The sequence below is a fragment of the Eptesicus fuscus genome, chromosome 21, assembly GCF_027574615.1.
Source record: "Eptesicus fuscus isolate TK198812 chromosome 21, DD_ASM_mEF_20220401, whole genome shotgun sequence".
In the NCBI taxonomy this organism is placed as follows: Eukaryota; Metazoa; Chordata; class Mammalia; order Chiroptera; family Vespertilionidae; genus Eptesicus; species Eptesicus fuscus.
Window position 1 is genome coordinate 9,170,474 of NC_072493.1, and position 20,051 is coordinate 9,190,524.

A 20,051-nucleotide genomic window follows, 5' to 3' on the forward strand; every position below is an offset into this window, starting at 1 on the left:
AAAATGAAACATTCAAGACAAAACTGATGTTTTAAAAGAGAGAAAATGTATACAGGCGTCACTTCTTTCGCATGCCACAGGGGCAATGTAAACTCGCCTGGGCACATAACATAGGGTCCTGAAATGAAGATGCTGCAGAGCCAATGATCGCATTTAAAATTTGATTTATCATTTTTCTTCTTTTCCTTTTGAGATTTGAAGTTTGTTCTTATGTATTCGTTCCTCTTAGAAAAATCTCATTTTTGACTGGAAATCGGACTTAGAGGTAGAAGCTCCCAGAGAGGACTCTTGGCAAATCTTTCTTTGGCCTCCTTCATTCTCTTCAGCGCATCTGTGGCCTCTTCCTGCTTTCTCTCAGGATGTTGTTTCTGCAGCGCAGCACGCTGACATTTGTGTTGCTGTTGCAGGACATTGGGAGTCACAAGACACTGAATCTTGGGTGCTTTGGTCTGAGGTTTCTTACCTTCTTCTTCTTTTTTAATATGTTTTTTATTGATTTTTTTAGAAAGAGAAGAAAGGGAGAGGGAGAGAGAGAAACATCCATGAGAGAGAACCATTGAATGGCCGCCTCCTGCACGCCCCCTACTTAGGATTGAGCCCACAACCCAGGCATGTGCCCTGACCAGAATCGAACCTTCCACCTCTCCGTGCATGGGTCGATGTTCCACCAACTGGGCCACACTGGCCAGGGCCTTACTTTTTTTATTTGTTTAGGGGCTTTCTCTCAACATATAGGCAGACATCATCTTCTTTAGAGAGACTGAAAAGTTTCCGGATTCTGCCTCCGCTTTTGGGCCCCAGGCGACATGAGACCAGTGACATCTTTCTCCCCTTTTGTTTACAATGACCAAGTTGAGAACACTACGATTGGCATCTGCAACGTAGCCCTGAACAGATTTGCACTTTCTCTCTCCAGTCCTCCTCGGTCTATAGCAGGAACACCCCTTAGCGGCAGGCAGACACAGCCGTGGGTCAGGACACCCTGCTTCCTGGGGAAACCTGGTTTGTCATCCCACCACTGCTTTGAATCACAGAACCCTTCCATTCTTCACCCAGAGCATCAGCAGCAACATCTTTCTTTCTTTTTTTAATTTTAATTTTTAAATATTTTTTTATTGATTTCAGAGAGGAAGGGAGAGGGAGAGAGAGAGACAGAAACATCAATGATGAGAGAGAATCATGGATCGGCTGCCTCCTGCACACCCCACATTGGCATGTGCCCTGAATCGAACCGTGACCTCCTGGTTCATAGGTCAACACTCAACTAGCAAGCCACTCCAGCCGGGCAGCAGCAACTTCTGTGGCCACACGCTTCTCATAAAAGGTACGAAGTTTGCGTTCATCATCCACTTCAATGAGTTTCTGGCAGCCAGTGGCTGGGAAAGAGATGTTCAGCTTCTTCCTGAAGCAGCCAGCCACCTCCGAGCCCCCCTGAAAAAGAGCAATTTGGCATTGTTCTAAGAACCTAAAACTGCTCTAAAAAATAGTCTCTTGAAAAGAAAAACAAATGAACAAAAAGTACCAGTTACACAAGAAACAAACAAAAATATAATTAATCTTGCTATCTTGTTTTCTCAGCTTCTCCTTTACCCAGTCTCATAGAATCATTAATATATAGTCCAATAGAACTTAGCAGGTAATAGAAACTAGATAGAAAATTAATATTTATTGAGGACCTACTAAGTGCTAAAAAGCTTTACATACATTATTTCTTTTAATCGTCATTATTTCCCCCGTTTTATAGATGAGGAAAAGAAAGCTTACAACTAGTAAGTGGCAGATTCAAAATTTTAACCCAGGCATGCAGGATTCCACTGATTTCCAGAAAACCCTTTTCTTATTCACTCTTAGTGTTTGCACATTCCTTAGGATACTCATTTTTGAAAAGATACGCATTCCTCTAGTTCCTTAGCTCTCTCATACACATCTGACAAGAGAAGATATCATTTACCAAAAGTCTTGTTTATATAGCTAGTAAGTACAGGGATGAGATTTAAATACACACCGTTCTGCCCCCCTGGAAAAAAACAATAATTATGAGAGAAATAAGAATCTCAGAGAAAATAAAAGTTTATTAGCTATAATTAATAAAATTCTGTAGGTCAGGAATCTTCATCTAAGAATTACAGAATTTTAAGGAACAGAATTATAGAATCTTAGAATTCCATAGACTTTTAGAATTTTAAGGAACAGGAATAATTATATGATTATATGTATATGCACACAGAGATATAGACACACGTTATTACAGACATAGAACTATAGAATTTAAGGAATGGAAGAAATTGTAAATGAGAAAACTTCAGACCCACACCTCGGTGGCCATATTAAAATTAGTGCCCACGGGTCCTAATTCCCAGGCAAGTACTCAATCCAGGATTTAGGAAATTATGTGGTTTTCTTCAGCATTTCAAGTCTCCGGTCAAGATCTTCAAAATCAATTTCCTCAGAATCATAAGGGTCAATGGAAAGACTTGCTTGAGGTTTTACATCAGGCACATCAGGCTGCATAAAGTTATCAAAACCAATCTTGGCTCTTGATGCTGGCTTTGGAGAAGTTTGAGGGTTGAATCTCGGACCTGTTCATTTCAAAAAAATGTAATTAAAAGTTACAACAATATGTCCCCCAGAATGAAATCTCAGCCTCAAAGACAGTAGGCTATTATTGCTTTTGAAAGAACAGTATATAATAGGCTGGAAAACTAGACAATTCCCCCAACATGGAAATGGTGGTAATGGTTACACTGTGTTGGCAATCTTCTTCAAGAGCAACTGGGATTTTTTTTTAAAGGCACAATTTTTCAAAACATGTGACAAGATGATCTAGTACAGTAGTGGTTTTAAAACTTTATCTGTATTAAAGATCTGTTTGAGATCCATATCCACTTTGAAAATTGTTAACTACTAAAGGGAACATTCTGTACTCTGGGTAAATCACTAATAAACTTCTCTCGCCAATGGAGGAATGAATAGTCTTATAACAACTGAAATAGCTTCCATGAATATCAAGCAGTTCCAGCTACTCCCAGGATTCCCTATACTTACCAGGAACCAGAACAGGATGCAAATCATTCTTAAAGGAATCATTCTGAAAGAAAAGAAAGATCACTGGGAAGCAACTGACTTGAGTTCCAAGCACATATTTTGTTCATAGTAAGCCTTCAATAAATATTTCTTAAAACTAACTTAAATGAACTTTATCACAATCATGCTCCCTTCTTGTTTGAGGCAAAGTGTTCTGATGCCTTCTGGAAATCAGCCTTAGGAGTGACTATAGTTTTTCCTTCTTCTGTCACCTGTGGCCTCATACAAGAATAGGGAAGTCTTTTATCTTCCAATCTAGAGATGCTGCTTATGAAGAATGATTCAGTTTAATAAAATCAGAGAATTCTTTCTCCAAAAAAATAAATAGCACAAAAAAAGGGAGAAGTGGTAAGACGGAAGTATTAGAGATTAAAAAATTAAAGAGACATATCAACTGAACATAATGTGTGGATCTTTTTGGATCTTGATTTCAAAAAAATAACTGTAAAAATGCATTTTTGAGACAATCAGAGAAATGTAATATGGATTGCGTATTATATGATATTAAGGAATTGTTTTTCATTGTGTTAGCTTTCATAATGACATTGTTTTATATTATCGAAACAAAGGGTTCGCCCTAACTGGTTTGGCTCAGTGGATAGAGAGTTAGCCTGGGGACTGAAGGGTCCCGGGTTCGATTCTGGTCAAGAGCACATGCTCTGGTTGTGCGCTCGATCCCCAGTGTGGGGCGTGCAGGAGGCAGCCTATCAATGATTCTCTCATCATTGATGTTTCTATCTCTCCCTCTCCCTCCCCCTCTCCCTCTCCCTCTCCCTTCCTCTCTGAAATCAATAAAACTATATTTAAAAAAAAACACACAAAAAAACAAAGAGTTCATGTTAGAAATATATATTAAAGTATTTACAGGTAAAATTATGTAGTGCCTAAGATTTGCTTTAAATTCCTTCTCTCTTAGGAAGAAATAGGTAGATGAAGTAAGAGCAGCAGAATGTTGATAACTGTGGAAAATGAGTGATGAGTACACGAAAGTTCAGTATATTGTTCTCTCTAATTATGAATATGTTTAAATTTTCCATAAAGTTTTCTTCGTTTTATTCTTTTTTTTTTTTACAGAAATGTTATTCTTAAAAATACAGCTAAAGAGGACAGAGCTGCGTTTTATTTGTAATAAGATTTCCAATACATGCACTTATTATTTTAGGCCAATTTTCCCAACCCCCAACTTTGGTGATACTGTCCTATTACCACACAGTGCCAAAAAACAAAGAAACACATTAGTACAATGTTTAGAATCATTATTAGCAGGAACTGGTAGTTACACTGACCTAGGATAGAATGAACCACCTCAGTAGCTTCTGAGGCTAATACATTCCTATCACCACAATTCCTTTAGCAAACCTGGGTCCCTTCACTTCTGCAACGTCATGTAGAGTTAGTGATTCTTTGTTTTATTCTTAAATCAGAGGGCTTGTGCCCTGCATGGTGTTCCCAAGTGGTTAGGCCCACAAACCGAAGGTTGCAGGTTCGATCCCCTCATGTGGGAGGCAACCAATCCATGTGTCTCTCTCACATGGATGTCTCTCTCTCTCTCTCTCTCTCTCTCTCCCTCCCTCCCTTCCTCCCTCCCTCCCTCCCTCTCTCCCTCTCTTTCTAAAAATCAAAGGAAAAAATATCCTTTGGTGAGGTTTAACACACACACATACACACACACACACACACACACACGCACACACACACACAATCAGAGGACTTGCACTCCAAAAGTAGAAGCTGAGCAATACACAGGTGTTAGTTCAGACATATACAGGCAGTCCTCGGGTTACGTCGGAGATCCGTGCAACGAGATTTTCGCCGTAAAGTCGGAACCCACCTACATAAGCACCTACGTCACTCACATGGAGCACATACACAGCAATAATGAAGTGAAACAGTAAAAAAAAAAATTAAAAGAAAGATAACAACCCCTGACCTTTACTTGTGGTAAACAAATAATGAAAAACATAAAGCACATATGTACCTACGTCGAAATGACGGAACTTTTTTTTTTTTTTAATATAAGTAAATGGGAGATGGCGACATAACCACGAAACGACGTATGTCGAGTCCGACGTAACCCGAGGACTGCCTGTAATTTCAACAAGGAGTTAAATGATGCCTAAAATATAAAATCTCGAAAACAGCTCGATGGGGCCAGATATGAAATAATAAAACAATTTCTTTTTACTTCGCCCTAAAGGAACAACGAGGGAAGAAAAGTAATGCCTGTGGCTCTTTACTTTTTGCTTATTTGACTTTTCTAAATTTGTATACACACACGGTTATGAGATTTTTATCCTATTTTCAGCATGAGAGTAAACTGTTTTCACCACATATAAACTGAATACATCTAATCTGAAATTTGAGTCTAAATCACTGTACATTAAAGACTTCCACATCTGTCGAGCTCGTACAAATGTTCTTTACAGTCTGTACCGTGGTATTGTCCAGAGGCTGATGAAAGTCTGTATGTGGCCCTATTTTCTCATGAATTCAGCACAAAAACACATTCAATATAAGCTAAATAATTGCCTTAAAAAACCTCACAAAAGATCATTTTACCACTCAAAATGCCCATTTAGAAATATACTCCAGCAGCACATAGTCTCATTTCAGATTCAACTTCCTTCTCCGTACTGACCTGTCTTTCAGGAGGAAGGGATGAGAAACAAGGGACTGGGGACGGCACAGGTAAAGGCTCCGGTGCAGATGTTGGCGATGCCCAAACTGGATCACCAGGTCCTGCTACAGTTCCCCCTCCGCTGTCAGGGGCACCTTTCTTGACCTCCTCGGTAAATCCAACACTAACCAGGTCTGCCGGGGCTCCAGCCTGAAGCAAGAGGGTGAGAATAATATCGGGTCCTCCATTTATTACACATTTGGTTATTGCATACCTACTACAGGCCAAACTCTCTTGGAAAACACTGGGGAAGAAACAGTGAGCAGAGAGACATGGTTCCTGCCCTCATGAAACAGAGTCTAGTGTAAGTCAGGGGCAATTAACAGCAACCTCAGGCTTTCTGGCCCACACGCTTCTTCTCTCCCTCTGTTTCAATGACTATGTTTTGAGTGCCTATGAGGTCAGACACTGTGGTACACCAGTGATGCAGAGCTAAGCATCAATATGCATATTGCTGTCTACAAGAAAGAGTAGCGAATCTTACCAGGGGTAAACTCTTATAAACCAGGCAGAGTACTGGGGATGCCACGATGAACACAACAGGCAAACGTCCCTGCCCTCCTGCAGCTGATGATATTCCAGTGGGAGAGACAGATGATAAACAAGATCACGAAGTGTGTTAGATAAAGACAGGAGTGATAGAGAAAACATATAAAGCAGGGAAGAGGGAAGAGGGTAGAGGTGGACATTTTAGAGAAGGTAGCTAATAAGGGCCTCACATTGAGAGTGGGTGTGGGCAGCCTCTTCAGTCCTAGGAAAGCCATTGTCTATTGTTCTAAGTGAAATAAAAAGCCACTGCGGGGATTTAAAAGCAGAGGTGTGACAGACTCTGACTTGGGTACTAACCAGATCTCTGAAGGCTGTATTGAACATCAGTTAATGAGGAAGAGGGGTAGAGAAGCAGGAGAACCAGTTAAGAGGCTCTTGCAATCCTCCAGGGAAGAGGTTAAGTGCAGGTTAGCCCAGGACACTGTCAGTGGAGATGGTGAGAAGGGGCAGGATGCTGCCTGTATTTAGAAGGTAGAATAACCAGGACTTGCTGAAGATTGGCTGGGGGCTAGCAGTTGAGAGAAAGGGGGAGTCAAGAGATATCAAGATTTCTCTTGCCCTAGCATAGAATCCCCATGCACTGTAGAATGAATGGGTCCTTGGAAGGGGTAAGAGCACATGTTAAGTTTGAGATGCCTCTGAAATATTCGAGTAAAGGTATGTATATCAAGAAAGTGGGCCCTGACCGGCTTGGCTCAGTGGATAGAGCGTCAGCCTGCAGACTGAAGGGTCCCGGGTTCGATTCCAGTCAAGGGCATGTACCTTGGTTGCGGGCACATCCCCAGTTAGGGGGTGTGCAGGAGGCAGCTGATTGATGTTTCTCTCTCATCGATGTTTCTAACTCTCTATCCCTCTCCCTTCATCTCTGTAAAAAAATCAATAAAATATATTTCTTTAAAAAAAGAAAGTGGGTGGATATATGAGGATGGAGTTCATACCAGCCTAGAGGCCTTAGCGAGTGATATATGAGTAGAAGTCCTCACCATTAAGATGGTTTTGAAAACCAGGATGTCAGGTAAAATCGCCCAGAGAGTAGGGAAGAGAGAGAAGAGGTCCAAGGCTGAGCCCTTGGGCACATCTCTAGTAGCATTTCATGTAGCTTTCACTTCTTCCCAGTCCCTTTTGGTATTATCTATATTTTTACAATGAGTCGTTTTTTTTCAAAGAACCATATAACTCTTTGAAAGAGGGGGGAAAAAAAAGGGTAAAGTGGGTAAAAGAGTCCCTATCAGGAAACCATCAGGAGCAAAGCATCAGAAAAGACAAGTGTGCCCTCTAACCACAACCCAGCATGATGCATGCTGCTCTTCAATTGGAAGGCAGCACAGTGGAAACACAGGACGAAACGGACTTCCCTTGTGGCTTCACGCCTGCACTAAGCACAAGTTTGGCGCCTGAGGACAAGGCTATGCTTTATAAAGTTACCACAGACAATTTTATCAATTGCTAAAATAAGTCGCTTCCCAGATGAGGTGATTTGAGAGGCATTAGGGAGAAATCCCTCTGGCCTTAAAGCAGCCCATGACCACCTTGTGGAAGCTTAATCCACCTTCTGGGATAATAATGATGATGATAAAACGCAAAAATTGATTACATTTGTGATGGGCCAGGCTTTGCATTTAAATCATTTAATCATCTCGACAAGCTTATGAGATTTGTTAATAACTATTATTATCTCTCTTCTTACAGTCCAGAGAACTGAGTCTTTGAGAGGGTAAGTGACTTGTCTGAGGTCTCACAATTAATAAATGGTGGAGCTAAGATCTGAACATGGGTCATTTCACTCCTGACCTCATACTCTTTTTTTTTTAAAAAATCTTTATTATTGAAAGTATTATATATGTCTCTTTGGGAGGATGGGAAAGGGCAATGGGGAACTCACACTCTTTTTTTTTAAATATATTTTATTGATTTTTTACAGAGAAGAAGGGAGAGGGATAGAGTTAGAAACATCGATGAGAGAGAAACATCAATCAGCTGCCTCCTGCACACCCCCCCACTGGGGATATGCCCGCAACCAAGGTACATGCCCTTGACCGGAATCGAACCTGGGACCCTTGAGTCCGCAGGCCGATGCTCTATCCCTGAGCCAAACCGGTCAGGGCGGGAACTCACACTCTTAACCAAGACTAAATGATAGTACCCTGTGCCTTTGGATTTTGTAGCCGTTATTCCAGATCTTTAATAAAGATCTCTTGCCCTGGTTAGTGTGGCTCAGTTGCATGAGTGTCATCCCATGCACCAAAGGTCGCTAGTTTGATTCCCCATCAGGGCACATATTCAGGCTGTGGGTTTGATCCCCAGTTGGAGTGTGTGTGCAGGAGGCAACCGATTTCGATGTTTCTCTCTCTCTCCCTCTCCCTTCCTATCTCTAAAATAAATAAAAACGTATTTTTTAAAATAAAGATCCCTTTATTAAAATGTGACCTATCCCCAGTACAAAGTTGAGATCTTAAAAACTAAAAATATTTTGCACACTTCGGGTATAGCACTCCATTGCTTTCCATTCTATTGTTAACAACTTAGAAGGGTCATCTGACGGTTATCAGAAGTCAAACTCTGTTAGGAAAAGTATGTGGGCAGAGAAAAGGTACAAATTTCACCTGATTTACAATCCTGACAGCTGCCCTGAGAGCCACATTCATAAGTAGAAAAAAAAATCTTCCAGTGCACAATAAAAACCTCAGCTTTAAATCAATTCCCCCTTCTTGAAAGTACTCACCATAGTGGTTGCCTTGGATTTATATGGCACATTATAGTTCTTAGCAATTTCTATCAGATACTGTTCCACTAAATCCTGGGGTAGACTGTTCACATTTAATTTACACATTAGCTGCAAAATAAAGAGCATAACAAGAGTTGGTCACACACACACACCTGCAAAATAAGAAACACAAAAAGTTTAGGTGATCTTTCACCTCTGCATCATTGCTCTTCATCTTTCTAGTCACTGTTATTTAAGATGTATGATTTAAAAAAGAAATATAACTTAGCGCCCTGGCCGATGTGGCTCAATTGGCTAGAGCCGTGGTCGGCAAACTGCGGCTCGCGAGCCACATGCGGCTCTTTGGCCCCTTGAGTGTGGCTCTTCCACAAAATACCACGGCCTGGGCGAGTCTATTTTGAAGAAGTGGCGTTAGAAGAAGTTTAAGTTTAAAAAATTTGGCTCTCAAAAGAAATTTCAATTGTTTTACTGTTGATATTTGGCTCTGTTGACTAATGAGTTTGCCGACCACTGGTAGAGCATCTTCCCGTGCAAAGAAGGGTCTCCCGGTCAGGGCATGTTCCCAGGTTGTAGGCTCTATCCCCTGTCAGAGCGCATATGGAAAGCAACTGGTCGATGTTTCTCTCTCACATCTCTCTCCCTCTCCCTTCCTCCTTCTCTATAATCATGGAAAAACATATTCTCGGGTGAGGATTTTTTTTAAAAAGATATATAATTTAGCAGCAACAAGGAGGGGCCCTCCTTATAAGACAGCCCTTTTCTGGGGTGAAAGAACCTCAAACCAAGTAGAATAAGAGAAAAAAAATAGACAAAAATATTGTGAATCAAGAATTCTGGTTTTATGACAAGTATTTGAATTATGTCAGAGGTAATATTCATCATCACAATAACCAGTACAGCAAGATATTAAGGAATCAGGATGGATACCCTGAGTGATGAGAATGTCCAACAGCCTGAAACAACTACTTCAGCCAGATTCCTGTGTCCAGCTGAATGTCAGTCCTGAATTATGTAAGATGTTCAGAATTTGAAACTTCAAAGTTTCAATAACTTCTTTTGTATTACTAGGCCAGTTACATTTAGGAAAATGAATGTTTTCTTTCTTTTCTTTTTTTTTTCAGCCTTGTCAAAACAAGGCCACCAAAAATTTGGTTGCCTCCCAAAAAATAAATTAGGAGAGAGAGAGAAGATGAATGAATGTTTTCTTAATAAAGAATTAGCCCAGCCGAAACCGGTTTGGCTCAGTGGATAGAGCGTCGGCCTGCGGACTCAAGGGTCCCAGGTTCGATTCCTGTCAAGGGCAGGTACCTTGGTTGTGGGCACATCCCCAGTAGGGGGTGTGTAGGAGGCAGCTGATCGATGTTTCTCTCTCATCGATGTTTCTAGCTCTCTATCCCTCTCTCTTCCTCTCTGTAAAAAATCAATAAAATATATTTAAAAAAAATAAAGAATTAGCCCAGGTGGTATGGCTCAGTGGCTGAGCATCAACTTATGAACCAGGAAGTCACGGGTTCAATTCCTGGTCAGGGCACATGTAGGGAGCGGTTATAGGGTTAAGCCTCGGACTGACCTGCTGGCAAAGTTGCAAACAAGTCCCAGCTTGGAGGGCACAGCCTTCTAAGCATAATTAAGCTTGATCTTGTGACTGCTCCCTAGATCTTTCCTGGGTAGCTAATGAGCTGTGGGAGGGGCAGCAAGTGCTGCCAAAACAACTGAAACTTACAAGAACATTGTAAATTACCTTGTTTGTCCCTGACTATAAATAAAGCATCAGCTTTGCAGTCTGGATCTGTTCTATGGCCTCAGCCAGGCACAGAAGATTCACCTAGACCCAGCTTATTCTCTTTGTCTTTTCTTCATCCTTCACCAGCCCTCCCTCAGGCTCGCCGAACCCTTGGCTGTGCTGGCGCGGCACAGGCACATGCCCAGGTTTCAGGGCTCCATCCCCCATAGGGGGCATGAAGGAGGCAGCCGATCAATGATTCTCTCTTATCATTGATGTTTCTATCTCTCTCCTTCTCCCTTCTTCTCTGAAGTCAATAAAAATATATTTTAAAAAATAAAGCATCATCTCAGTTTTATTGACTCTAGTTTTTGTTTTTCATCCTCACCCGAGGAGTGAGGATATTTTTTCCATTGATTTTTAGAGAGAGTGGAAGGAAAGGGGAAGGAGGGAAGAGAGTGAGAAACATTGAAGTGAGAGAGACACATTGATTACTTGCCTGCCTACACAGTTTCACGTATAGAACATTATAAACCAATATCTGTATACATTATAGGGTATTGACCACCAAAAATCTAGTTTCTATCTGTCACCATATATTTGATCCCCTTTAAAAGATCTGAGTCCCCCAACAACAACAACAAAAATCTGAGTTCCCTAGTCCAAGATCTTTATCCAAGTTCCTCTGCCTTCAATGCAAAAATTACTTCTATACATCTTTCACTCTACACAGAATTATGTGTCCTGAGTTTGCTCAGATTTTCCCTGACTTCTTGGTTCAGAAAAATGTGTCTCTGGAAGTGGTACTACCCGAGAGCTGACAGTTCCAATCTCAGTGGTTCGACACAGTTGACCATACTCTTGGCTGTACTTTGCACACAGCTGATTAGATACCTGCAGCAAACCATCACCAAGAAAGAAAGAAAGGCAAAATGCGTCAAGTTATGGCAGATTTGTTTTCGATAAAGAACAACTGAAAGAGCAAAAACCACTTTCATGTTACCTCACTGGAATTATGTTCTTTTGGCATCAAACAGCAATAACAAAATAAGTACTTTGCGTCCTACCCGGTTTGGGTAGAGCGTCAGCCTGCGGACCAAAGGGTCCCGGGTTTGATTCTGGTCAAGGGACGTACCTCAGTTACGGGTGCAGGAGGCAACCAATTGATGCATTTCTCTCACATAATATTTCTCTCTGTTTTTCCCTCTCTCTGAAAATCAATGAAAAAATATCCTCGGGTGAGGATTTAAAAAATAACAATAAAGGAGAATAAGCACATTGCTTTGTTTTTAAGAATCTGATTAACCTCTAATTCTAAACACCTTATAAATTATGACACCCTTTCCCCCACAAAAGAGACTCAGTTTCAAGCTTTATTTTTTTAGGCAAGGTTCTCCGCCCCCGCCTCCCCCCCCCCCCATACATCGTCATTAAAAACAGTATTTATTTTTCACTTAAAGACTAACAGAAGAAAATACTTTCGGAGGGGGTTATTCTTTAAGAGAAGATAGGATTCCCCAAGTTCAAATGAGGAACATTAGTGATACTCTCACAACCATGGCACTGATTAAAACTCATCAAACTTACTATTTTCAGCTCAGGCACCTCTGATTGGAGTCGAGGAGCTGCCCAGATTAGTGTAGACACAGATTCAGCCAGACCAGAATCCAGTTCCCTAAGGGAAGCACAAGATCATGAAACTCAGGGCTTTCTGTTTCCCGCTTTTCACTGCTTCAAAGGTAGTCCATGCACAAAGTTCAAAATACAATGTTATAATAAAATTTTAAACTGAAATTAGAATATGAACTTCTATGTACATATAAGTATGTAAAAGTATATAATACACATACTTGTGTTTATACACACATCTATATATATAAAACCCTAATATGCAAATAGACCCAACAGTGGAACAACCGAACAACCTAACAACCGGTTGCTATGGTGTGTACTGACCACCAGGGGGCGCATGTGTAACATGGCAGGCATCAGCCGCGGCGGGATGGTGGAGCAGGTGAGCAGGGGTGCCAGACCAAGGCGGGGCACTGGTCAATGTCATCGGGGCGAGCCTCTGGTGGTTACTGAAAATTCTTTGCACCCACGCACCACAGTCCCACCGGGCACTCGCACCTGCTGCTGGCACCGGCCTCACTTGAACTCACTGCCGGCACCAGAGCCACCACTCGCACCCGCTGCCAACAATGGCCCCGCTCACACCCACTGCCAGCGCCGGCCCCGCTCACACCCGCAGCTGACGCCAGAGCCGCTGCTCGCACCCGCTGCTGGCACCCAGCACCGGTCCTGATTGCTCAGCGCCGTCCGTGGGTGTGAATGGCGGCTGCTGGCCCCCATCACCCCTGAGGGCTTCTCCACCTCCCCCTGCTCCTGAGGGATGATTGGGACAGCAGCTGCCACTAGGAGATAATAATAGAACCCTGGAAGGTCAAGATTATTATCTGTCAAAAAAAAATTAGCCACTGGGTTTGGTTAAATTTCATTTATCTGGGGTACTTTTCTTAGGCCCCTATTACCTAAATAATGCCCAAAGACTCTCTGCCAAGATTTGGCTAAGTAATGCCCAACAATCAATTTGAAAGTTTGAGTAACTATGATCTCTCTACCAATAAATTATACAGGGTGTTCCAAAAAAATGTATATACACTTTGCACTGGCCCCGCTGCTGGCACTGGCCCCAATCACTCCGCGCCATTAGTGGGTGCGAGCGGGGCAGGTGCCATCAGCGCTTGGGAGCAGTGGCAGCAGGAGCTGGTCTGCCAACAGAGAGGGGTCAGGGGCCATGGAAGATGGGCCAAAACCCACCCCTGTGCCCACCGCAGCCTTGCGTCCCACAATTCCTTTCAAGGTGCACAAATTTGTGCACTGGCCCCTAGTAGATACATATAAGTATACATCTATAAACTGAAAGAAATATACCAAAATCCTGATCTCCAGATCTGGTGATCACAGATTCTTTTTGGCTGTATTTTCCAACTTTTCTACTACAAGTTTATACTATATTTTTACAGCTTAGGGGGGAAAAGGACATCTATTTGGTGTTTTTTTTTTTTAAATGGCACTTCGGACTGACATATTCTTTTCAAGCAGAGACAAAGTTCTTTGACACAGTCCCAAAAAGTTTGAGCCATAGGGGGCAGGGATGCCTTATCACTCCTTTGAGCCTGAGAAACAATGCAAGTTCAATAGGTCTCACTTTGTGGCCTGGATCAAGCTAAACCGGGCCAGCAGCAGGTCACAATACAGCTCCAGGATCTCCATGGCCTCCACAAGGTAGTCTTCCCGTATAATGTGCTCCACTCGGATCCGAGCTCGTTCATCTTTCCCAGCAGCCAGATAGTCAGCAATCTCTTTCCTTGCTTTCTGGGCCTGCTCGGCTGCAGCATAAAGCACACATATAGAAATATGAAATGTGTTTCAGATAAGTGCTAAGCTGCTGTTACACCAAACCTAATATCGACAAACATTTATTGTGTGTCCAGTTTGTGTTACAAATAGAACCCAGGAAGGTCAAGATTATTATCTCCTTTTAAAAAAGAATCAATTTAGCCCGGCTGTTGTGGCTCAGTGGTTGAGCTTTCATGGTTGGATTCCTGGTCAGGGTACATGCCCGGGAATCTTTCAGTTTATATATGTATACTTATATGTATCTACTAGGGGCCAGTGCACAGGGTTGTGGGCTCAATCCCCAGTGGGAGGAGTGCCAGGAAACAGCCAATCAATGATTCTCTCTCATCATTGATGTTTCTATCTCTCTCTCCTTCTCCCTTCCTCTTTGGAATCAATAAAAATATTTTTTTTAAAAGAAATCAATTTAGATAAGACAGGGCTAATTTGCTTTATTTATCTCAAATCACTCAGGTACTTCTTGTTTTAAATTTCTTCATTTGTAAGAAGAGTATAAAACTTATCTGGATAATAATATGTACCACTGGATTATCAGGATCAAATAAAAGAATATGTGATCATGCATTTTAAAATTCACAAGTTCTATGGATGTCATCAATGTCATCTTCATTGTTCAAGGTAACAAAATGGGAACCACTGGGTTTGGCTAAATTTCATTTATTTGGGGTACTTTTCTTAGGCCCCTATTACCTAAATAATGCCCAAAGACTCTCTGCCAAGATTTGGCTAAGTAATGCCCAAAAATCAATTTGAAAGTATGAGTAACTATGATCTCTCTACCAATAAATTATACAGGGTGTTCCAAAAAATGTATATACACTTTGACAGCTGATAGCTCAATTTTGAAATGAAATGTATTTTAATAAACACAGCCTTTATACTTATTCAATGTGTGTGTATACATTTTTTTGGGACACCCTAGATTTCTGGAGCACTCAGAAAACTGCATTTACATGCAACACTTATTTCACCAGAGTCCTCCTCACAATCAGAGATCATCAGTTTTTCTATTTACTGAGGGGTTAACCACCCATGTGGCCCTCTGGAATGAGGAGAGAGCAAAAGGCAACAGAAAATAAGTTGGACTTAAAGAAATAAGATTTTTTTTTTTTAAAAAAAGAAAGACAATAACACGTATTACCTCTATGCAGGAGTCTAATGCTACTCGAGCTGTCACCTGATAGAAGAAATGGCATTGGTGGGGGGGCGGGGGTGATATTTGAAAAAGGATAAGGAATCCTCTCCAGAAAAATGTGCCTGGGAGTTCAAACTTCATAGCTACAGCACATTTGGAAAAGTTTGACTAGATAAAGTTCTCTGCCTCGGTGGAGAGAAGTCCAGTAATTGGGATATCGCTTTACATCTTAAACCTTTGGAAACATATTTTAAAAATTAAACTTTTTTTCCCCCAGAGGCATGGATGCATAGAACAGACTGACAGAGCTCAGAGGGGAGGTGAGGGGAGGGAAGAGATTAACCAAAGAACGTGCATGCATAGCCCATGGACACAGGCAATACTGTGGTGAAGACCTGGGGAGGGGAGGGGACTGGGTGAAGGGGAAAAAGGGGGAGGGATGGGAGACATCTGTAATACTGTCAACAATAAATTTTTAAAATGCAAACTTTTTATTTTGAGGTCATTGTAGAGTCACTTGAAGGTGTCAGAAGTAATACAGAGAGACATACACTTGACTGACTTTTCCCCAGCGATACATCTTGCAAAACCAAGACAGCGATATTGATACAGTCAAGATACAGAGCTGTCGCTGGAAATGTTTAAATGATCTGATCACTGTAATAATCATTCCCACATTCGCCCCAGTCAGAAACGTTATTTTAATTCCAAAGTTGGTGGCAGCTCTTCCTCTGGGGAGCGCCTCCCCCCCACCCCACCCGTGTGTTTCCCCTTCCCCTAAGCTACGAGGGCCCTTCCTTTGCCTCTGCAACTTGTTCCCTGAGTCCATTTCCTCTACACTTCTACCTCTGTGACTTTCTAAATAAACTTCCTCTTACAGTTTGAAAATAAATAAATGCCAACGTTGGTTAGTAAGGTCTTAGGAGGTACGTCAGCCGGCGCATTGGAGTTGAGGGGAGCGCATTGGAGTTGAGGGGAGATTGCACAGTGATCTGAGAGGCAGCTGGCTGGCCTGCCTGGCGTATTTACTCACTTTTCTTTCTTTCCAGGAGTTTTAGGCGATTGACAACCAGTTGCAAGTTGACCCGAAGGCGATCAGCTTTGAAGACAGAGCTGAACATGATTTCACCACAAGGCACGGCAACCCTGAGCAAGTTTCCCAGAGAAAGAGAGAGTTTATCAGTGTCATGGGAGCTCCAGTTTCTCGACACCCACTTTATTCATTCAGCAAGCCCCGTGGAATGAATTCCCGACTGCTCAGTCATGGCCTGGCTGCACTTGCTTCTCTGTGGACCAATACCACAGACATGACTCTTGCAATTCAAATAGGGGTTAAGTTTCCTCCAATTCATTCCCATCGTCAGTGGTTTTGCTGAAACGTTTGAGAGTTCTGACGAACATGAAAGTCTTTGGCAAGTGTCTAAGGAAGCAGACAACAAAGTGAGAGTCCCCTCCCCACTGGACATATTAGTCACTTATGGAGAAATTGTAAGTCCTCCTCCGAAATAAAATATTAATGAATTTGAAAGGGAAATCCCCATTGGAAGAGATCACATAACATGAAAAGCCCATGGAAATGAGGACATAGAATTGTTCAGAGAAATAGATAAAACACAAGCTTAAACATTGCACATTTCCATATTTGGACATCTAGAAAAGCTTTCGAAAAATAGTCTAATGCCAGGCACCCACATGTTCCCAGGGAAAGCTAATATCGGCTAAGTATCGCAATAATTTCAATACGTGCTTGAGGCTAGTGGTTGTTTTCTGCCACTGGCATTCAAAGTTGAAGCTCCTTTCCTAAAACCACACCTTTAAGTGCTGAAGCATACAAGCAGGAAGATGTGACAGTATGAAAAATGCCACCTCCTCCCCTTGTTATGACACACACGGTTTCCCAAGTTACAAGTACTTCTCTCTGGTTTGATTCTTTAATGTAAAAACAAAAAACAAAACAAAACAAAAAAACCAGCAACAGCAAACAAAAAACAAACAAACAGAAAAACCCGGGGATAATTGTCTGAGCTTTCCATGCCTGTGGTACAGGTCTAGAAAAACCACAAGGAGGAAACAGGCAACACGGGAGCTGGTTTGAAATGCCTGCCTGCTGAGGGAGAAGAAGAACCAGCACGGCAGGGTTTTGTCGTTATTTTCCTACCAACAGGGTAGCTTAGGCTCTCCCATCACACAAATTCAATCTACGTACATCGCAGAAATTCAGTGTGAATCTAGGGAAAGAGAACAGGTGGGAAAAACATTGAAGTTTAATTCTCCAGTCCCCAAATATCCCAAGTACCTTTTAAAAAAAAATCTCCTTTCAGTTCATCCGTTCTTTAAACTCTGTGGTGGGAAAAAACATGGTGAAATAAAATGAAAGACTCTCAGATGAGACTGAGGACAGATAGCAAACAGGTTAACTAGGTAAGAGTACAAATGAGGAAATGGGAGCAAAGGAATTAGCAAGGGAAGTCTCCCGGTGTGGGATATCTTTGTGACATTTCGTTCAACAACTGTCTATTGAGCCAGTTACAGTGGTTAAGACCCCAGGTTTACTTAATATAAATAACTTAAAGAATTTTCCAGATATCAGAGAATAATACAGATTGTTAGAGAGATAAGGTAACTTTTGGTTATTTTAGTGTCTTAAGTCTAAAAACTATGTTAGTTTACTTATCACTAATATTCCTGTTAAACGGACACTAGGGAGCTTCCTACCATCAATATGGACGACCAAAGAAATCAGGATTGCTTGGAGTAAAGATTTCTAAAACAGGATACAGCAGAGATATGACCCACCCTTTTGCGACTGCAGCACCAAACCAGGAAATCACCTGTGTTTCACCAATCAGAACATCCTGTTTTTTTAATCAGACATGCCTTTGCACCACGTAATTATATTTATGGCTGGTAGTCAAAAAAATTTTTTTTGCTTGCATCTACCCGTGTCTGCTCTTTCAACTTGTCTGAAAAACAGACCTCTGAGTGTGTATCTTGATCCGGGAAAAAGGAGCTACCCTTGAATACACCTGGATGGTTCGAAGGGGCCTGTTTTATAATCTTAATGCCAGTTTAGTGAGCTAAGCAATGAACCTAGAAACCAGAATGCCAGCTAGGGCTAAAACGGAATCACTGAATGACCACAGGACTTCCTTCTTGGCCAAACTGTGAGAGATGACTATCATGAATAATATTAATATTCATGAAGCAAAGCCCTCTGATTTAGATGGCTACACATCAGTAGCTTCACTATGTTTTACCCACGGGTGCAAGGGGTGTGTGTGTGTGTGTGTGTCTGTGTCTGTGTAGTTCAATAATTTTGATGATTCTTTGTCCCCATCAAGGTGAGAAAATATTGAAATTGAGATCTAAGGATTCCCTTGAAAGAATCTTAGAGGTCATATACTTTATTTGTATTTTTTTACTTTATTTTTATTTTAACTTATTTTAATATTTCTAAGGTAATATTTTCATTAAAAATCCAAACAATAACGTAAGTTCCTTTTGTTCCTTTCAGCCACCATCCTAATTCCACTTTCCTCTCCCAAGATAACCAACATTAACTAGTTGTTACACTTCCTTCCACTCCTTTTCTATACAGATACATATGCAACTATGTTATATGTCTTTTAACATTAAATACATTATATTGCACTGTACATGTTTGCCTATTTTTTTAACTTAAAATGTTTAGAGCTCTTCTACATTTTACTCCCACCCCTTCATTTAGTTTAAGCTTCTCATTTTGCAGAAGTGCAAACCCAAGTCAAGTAGTAAAATGACTTTCCTAAGTCCAGATAGCTACACAATGGGGACCAGGGCACAGATGGTACTTTTAAAATCAGCCAAAAAAAAAAAAAAAAAAAATAATAATAATAATAAATAAAATCAGCCAAAAAGCAACGATTATTTATTGAGCAAAGTTTGCAGAAACTGAAAGGAGAAAAATCCACTCAGAATCCAATGTCTCTCCAACAGTTAAACATATTTTTTTCTCAGTTTAGCTTGTTTTTGTCTGTAATCAGACTTACTATTTTTTTTACATAGATGTATTGTAATCAAAGCACAAATTCCAATGGTGTCCATTTTTTTTCAGTTAAGGTCATCAGAAGTTCATGTTACTATGAAGCTGACTGGTAGTTAATTGGCAATGACTTGGTCAAGCCCTCTTCCACTAAACTAAGCTGCTTTCCATTGTGCTAAACCCCTTCCTCTCATTTCTCACAAGTCTCCCACTACTTGTTTCACTTTCCCCCTAGATCCCCTCAGAGAGGTTTCTGAATTCTTTTTTTTCTTAATATATTTTTATTGATTTCAAAGAGGAAGGGAGAGGGAGAGAGAAATAGAAATATCAATGATGAGAGAGAATCATTGATCGTGCCACCTCTTGCACGCTCCCTACTGGGGATGGAGCCCGCAACCCCGGGCATGTGCCCTTGAGCAGAATCGAACCCAGGACCCTTCAGTTCGTAGGCGGGGCCGTTTCTGAATTCTTAAAGAGCTCCCATCTCCACCCTGGGTCTCCAGGGGGATGTCTTTATTCTCCTGGGCCTGGTGGCCTGGGGAGGAGGGAGGGGGCGTTCCTGAGGTTCCCAAGAGGAGGCTTCAGAAACAGGCCCAGGCCCTAGCTGGTTTGGCTCCGTGGAGAGAAGGGTCCCAGGTTCCATTCAGGCCAAGGGCACATGCCGGGGTTGCAGGCTCCATCCCCACTGCCCGGCGTGCAGGAGACAGCCAATCA

The 20,051-nt window shown here is 41.6% G+C and overlaps 1 protein-coding gene, 1 non-coding gene and 1 pseudogene across 3 annotated transcripts; all 3 read right to left on the reverse strand.

The window, feature by feature from the left end:
- Positions 1-236: 236 nt before the first annotated feature.
- On the reverse strand, positions 237-1,725 carry LOC129147767 (40S ribosomal protein S6-like; annotated as a pseudogene).
- Positions 1,726-2,054: 329 nt separating this feature from the next.
- Positions 2,055-17,539, reverse strand: LOC114230942 (IST1 homolog). 2 transcript variants are annotated; one of them, XM_054710322.1, is made up of 9 exons: positions 17,475-17,539; positions 16,350-16,462; positions 13,970-14,150; positions 12,346-12,433; positions 11,569-11,652; positions 9,033-9,143; positions 5,723-5,911; positions 3,046-3,088; positions 2,055-2,579 (listed from the first exon to the last, which is right to left on the reverse strand). In XM_054710322.1, the coding sequence occupies exons 1-9, from the start codon at positions 17,498-17,500 to the stop codon at positions 2,389-2,391; spliced, it is 1,026 nt and encodes a 341-aa protein (XP_054566297.1). In that variant the 5' UTR covers positions 17,501-17,539; the 3' UTR covers positions 2,055-2,388. The 2 variants fall into 2 exon arrangements, with proteins under 2 accessions (XP_054566297.1, XP_054566298.1); XM_054710323.1 differs by lacking the exons at positions 9,033-9,143; positions 11,569-11,652.
- LOC114230984 (small nucleolar RNA SNORA66) lies at positions 4,364-4,494 on the reverse strand. Its single transcript, XR_003616975.2, has one exon. It is a non-coding gene; the product is annotated as a small nucleolar RNA SNORA66 (small nucleolar RNA).
- Positions 17,540-20,051: the final 2,512 nt, after the last annotated feature.

Excerpts from the sequence above, each read along its gene's own strand:
- LOC114230942 (XM_054710322.1), bottom strand. The coding sequence starts at position 17,500 with ATGGGAGAGCCTAAGCTACCCTGTTG. Across the intron at positions 9,144-11,568 it reads TTGGAACTGTCAGCTCTCGG|CTAATGTGTAAATTAAATGT; the intron begins GTAGTACCACTT and ends TTTATTTTGCAG. Across the intron at positions 5,912-9,032 it reads AATCCAAGGCAACCACTATG|GCTGGAGCCCCGGCAGACCT; the intron begins GTGAGTACTTTC and ends CTCTTGCTTCAG.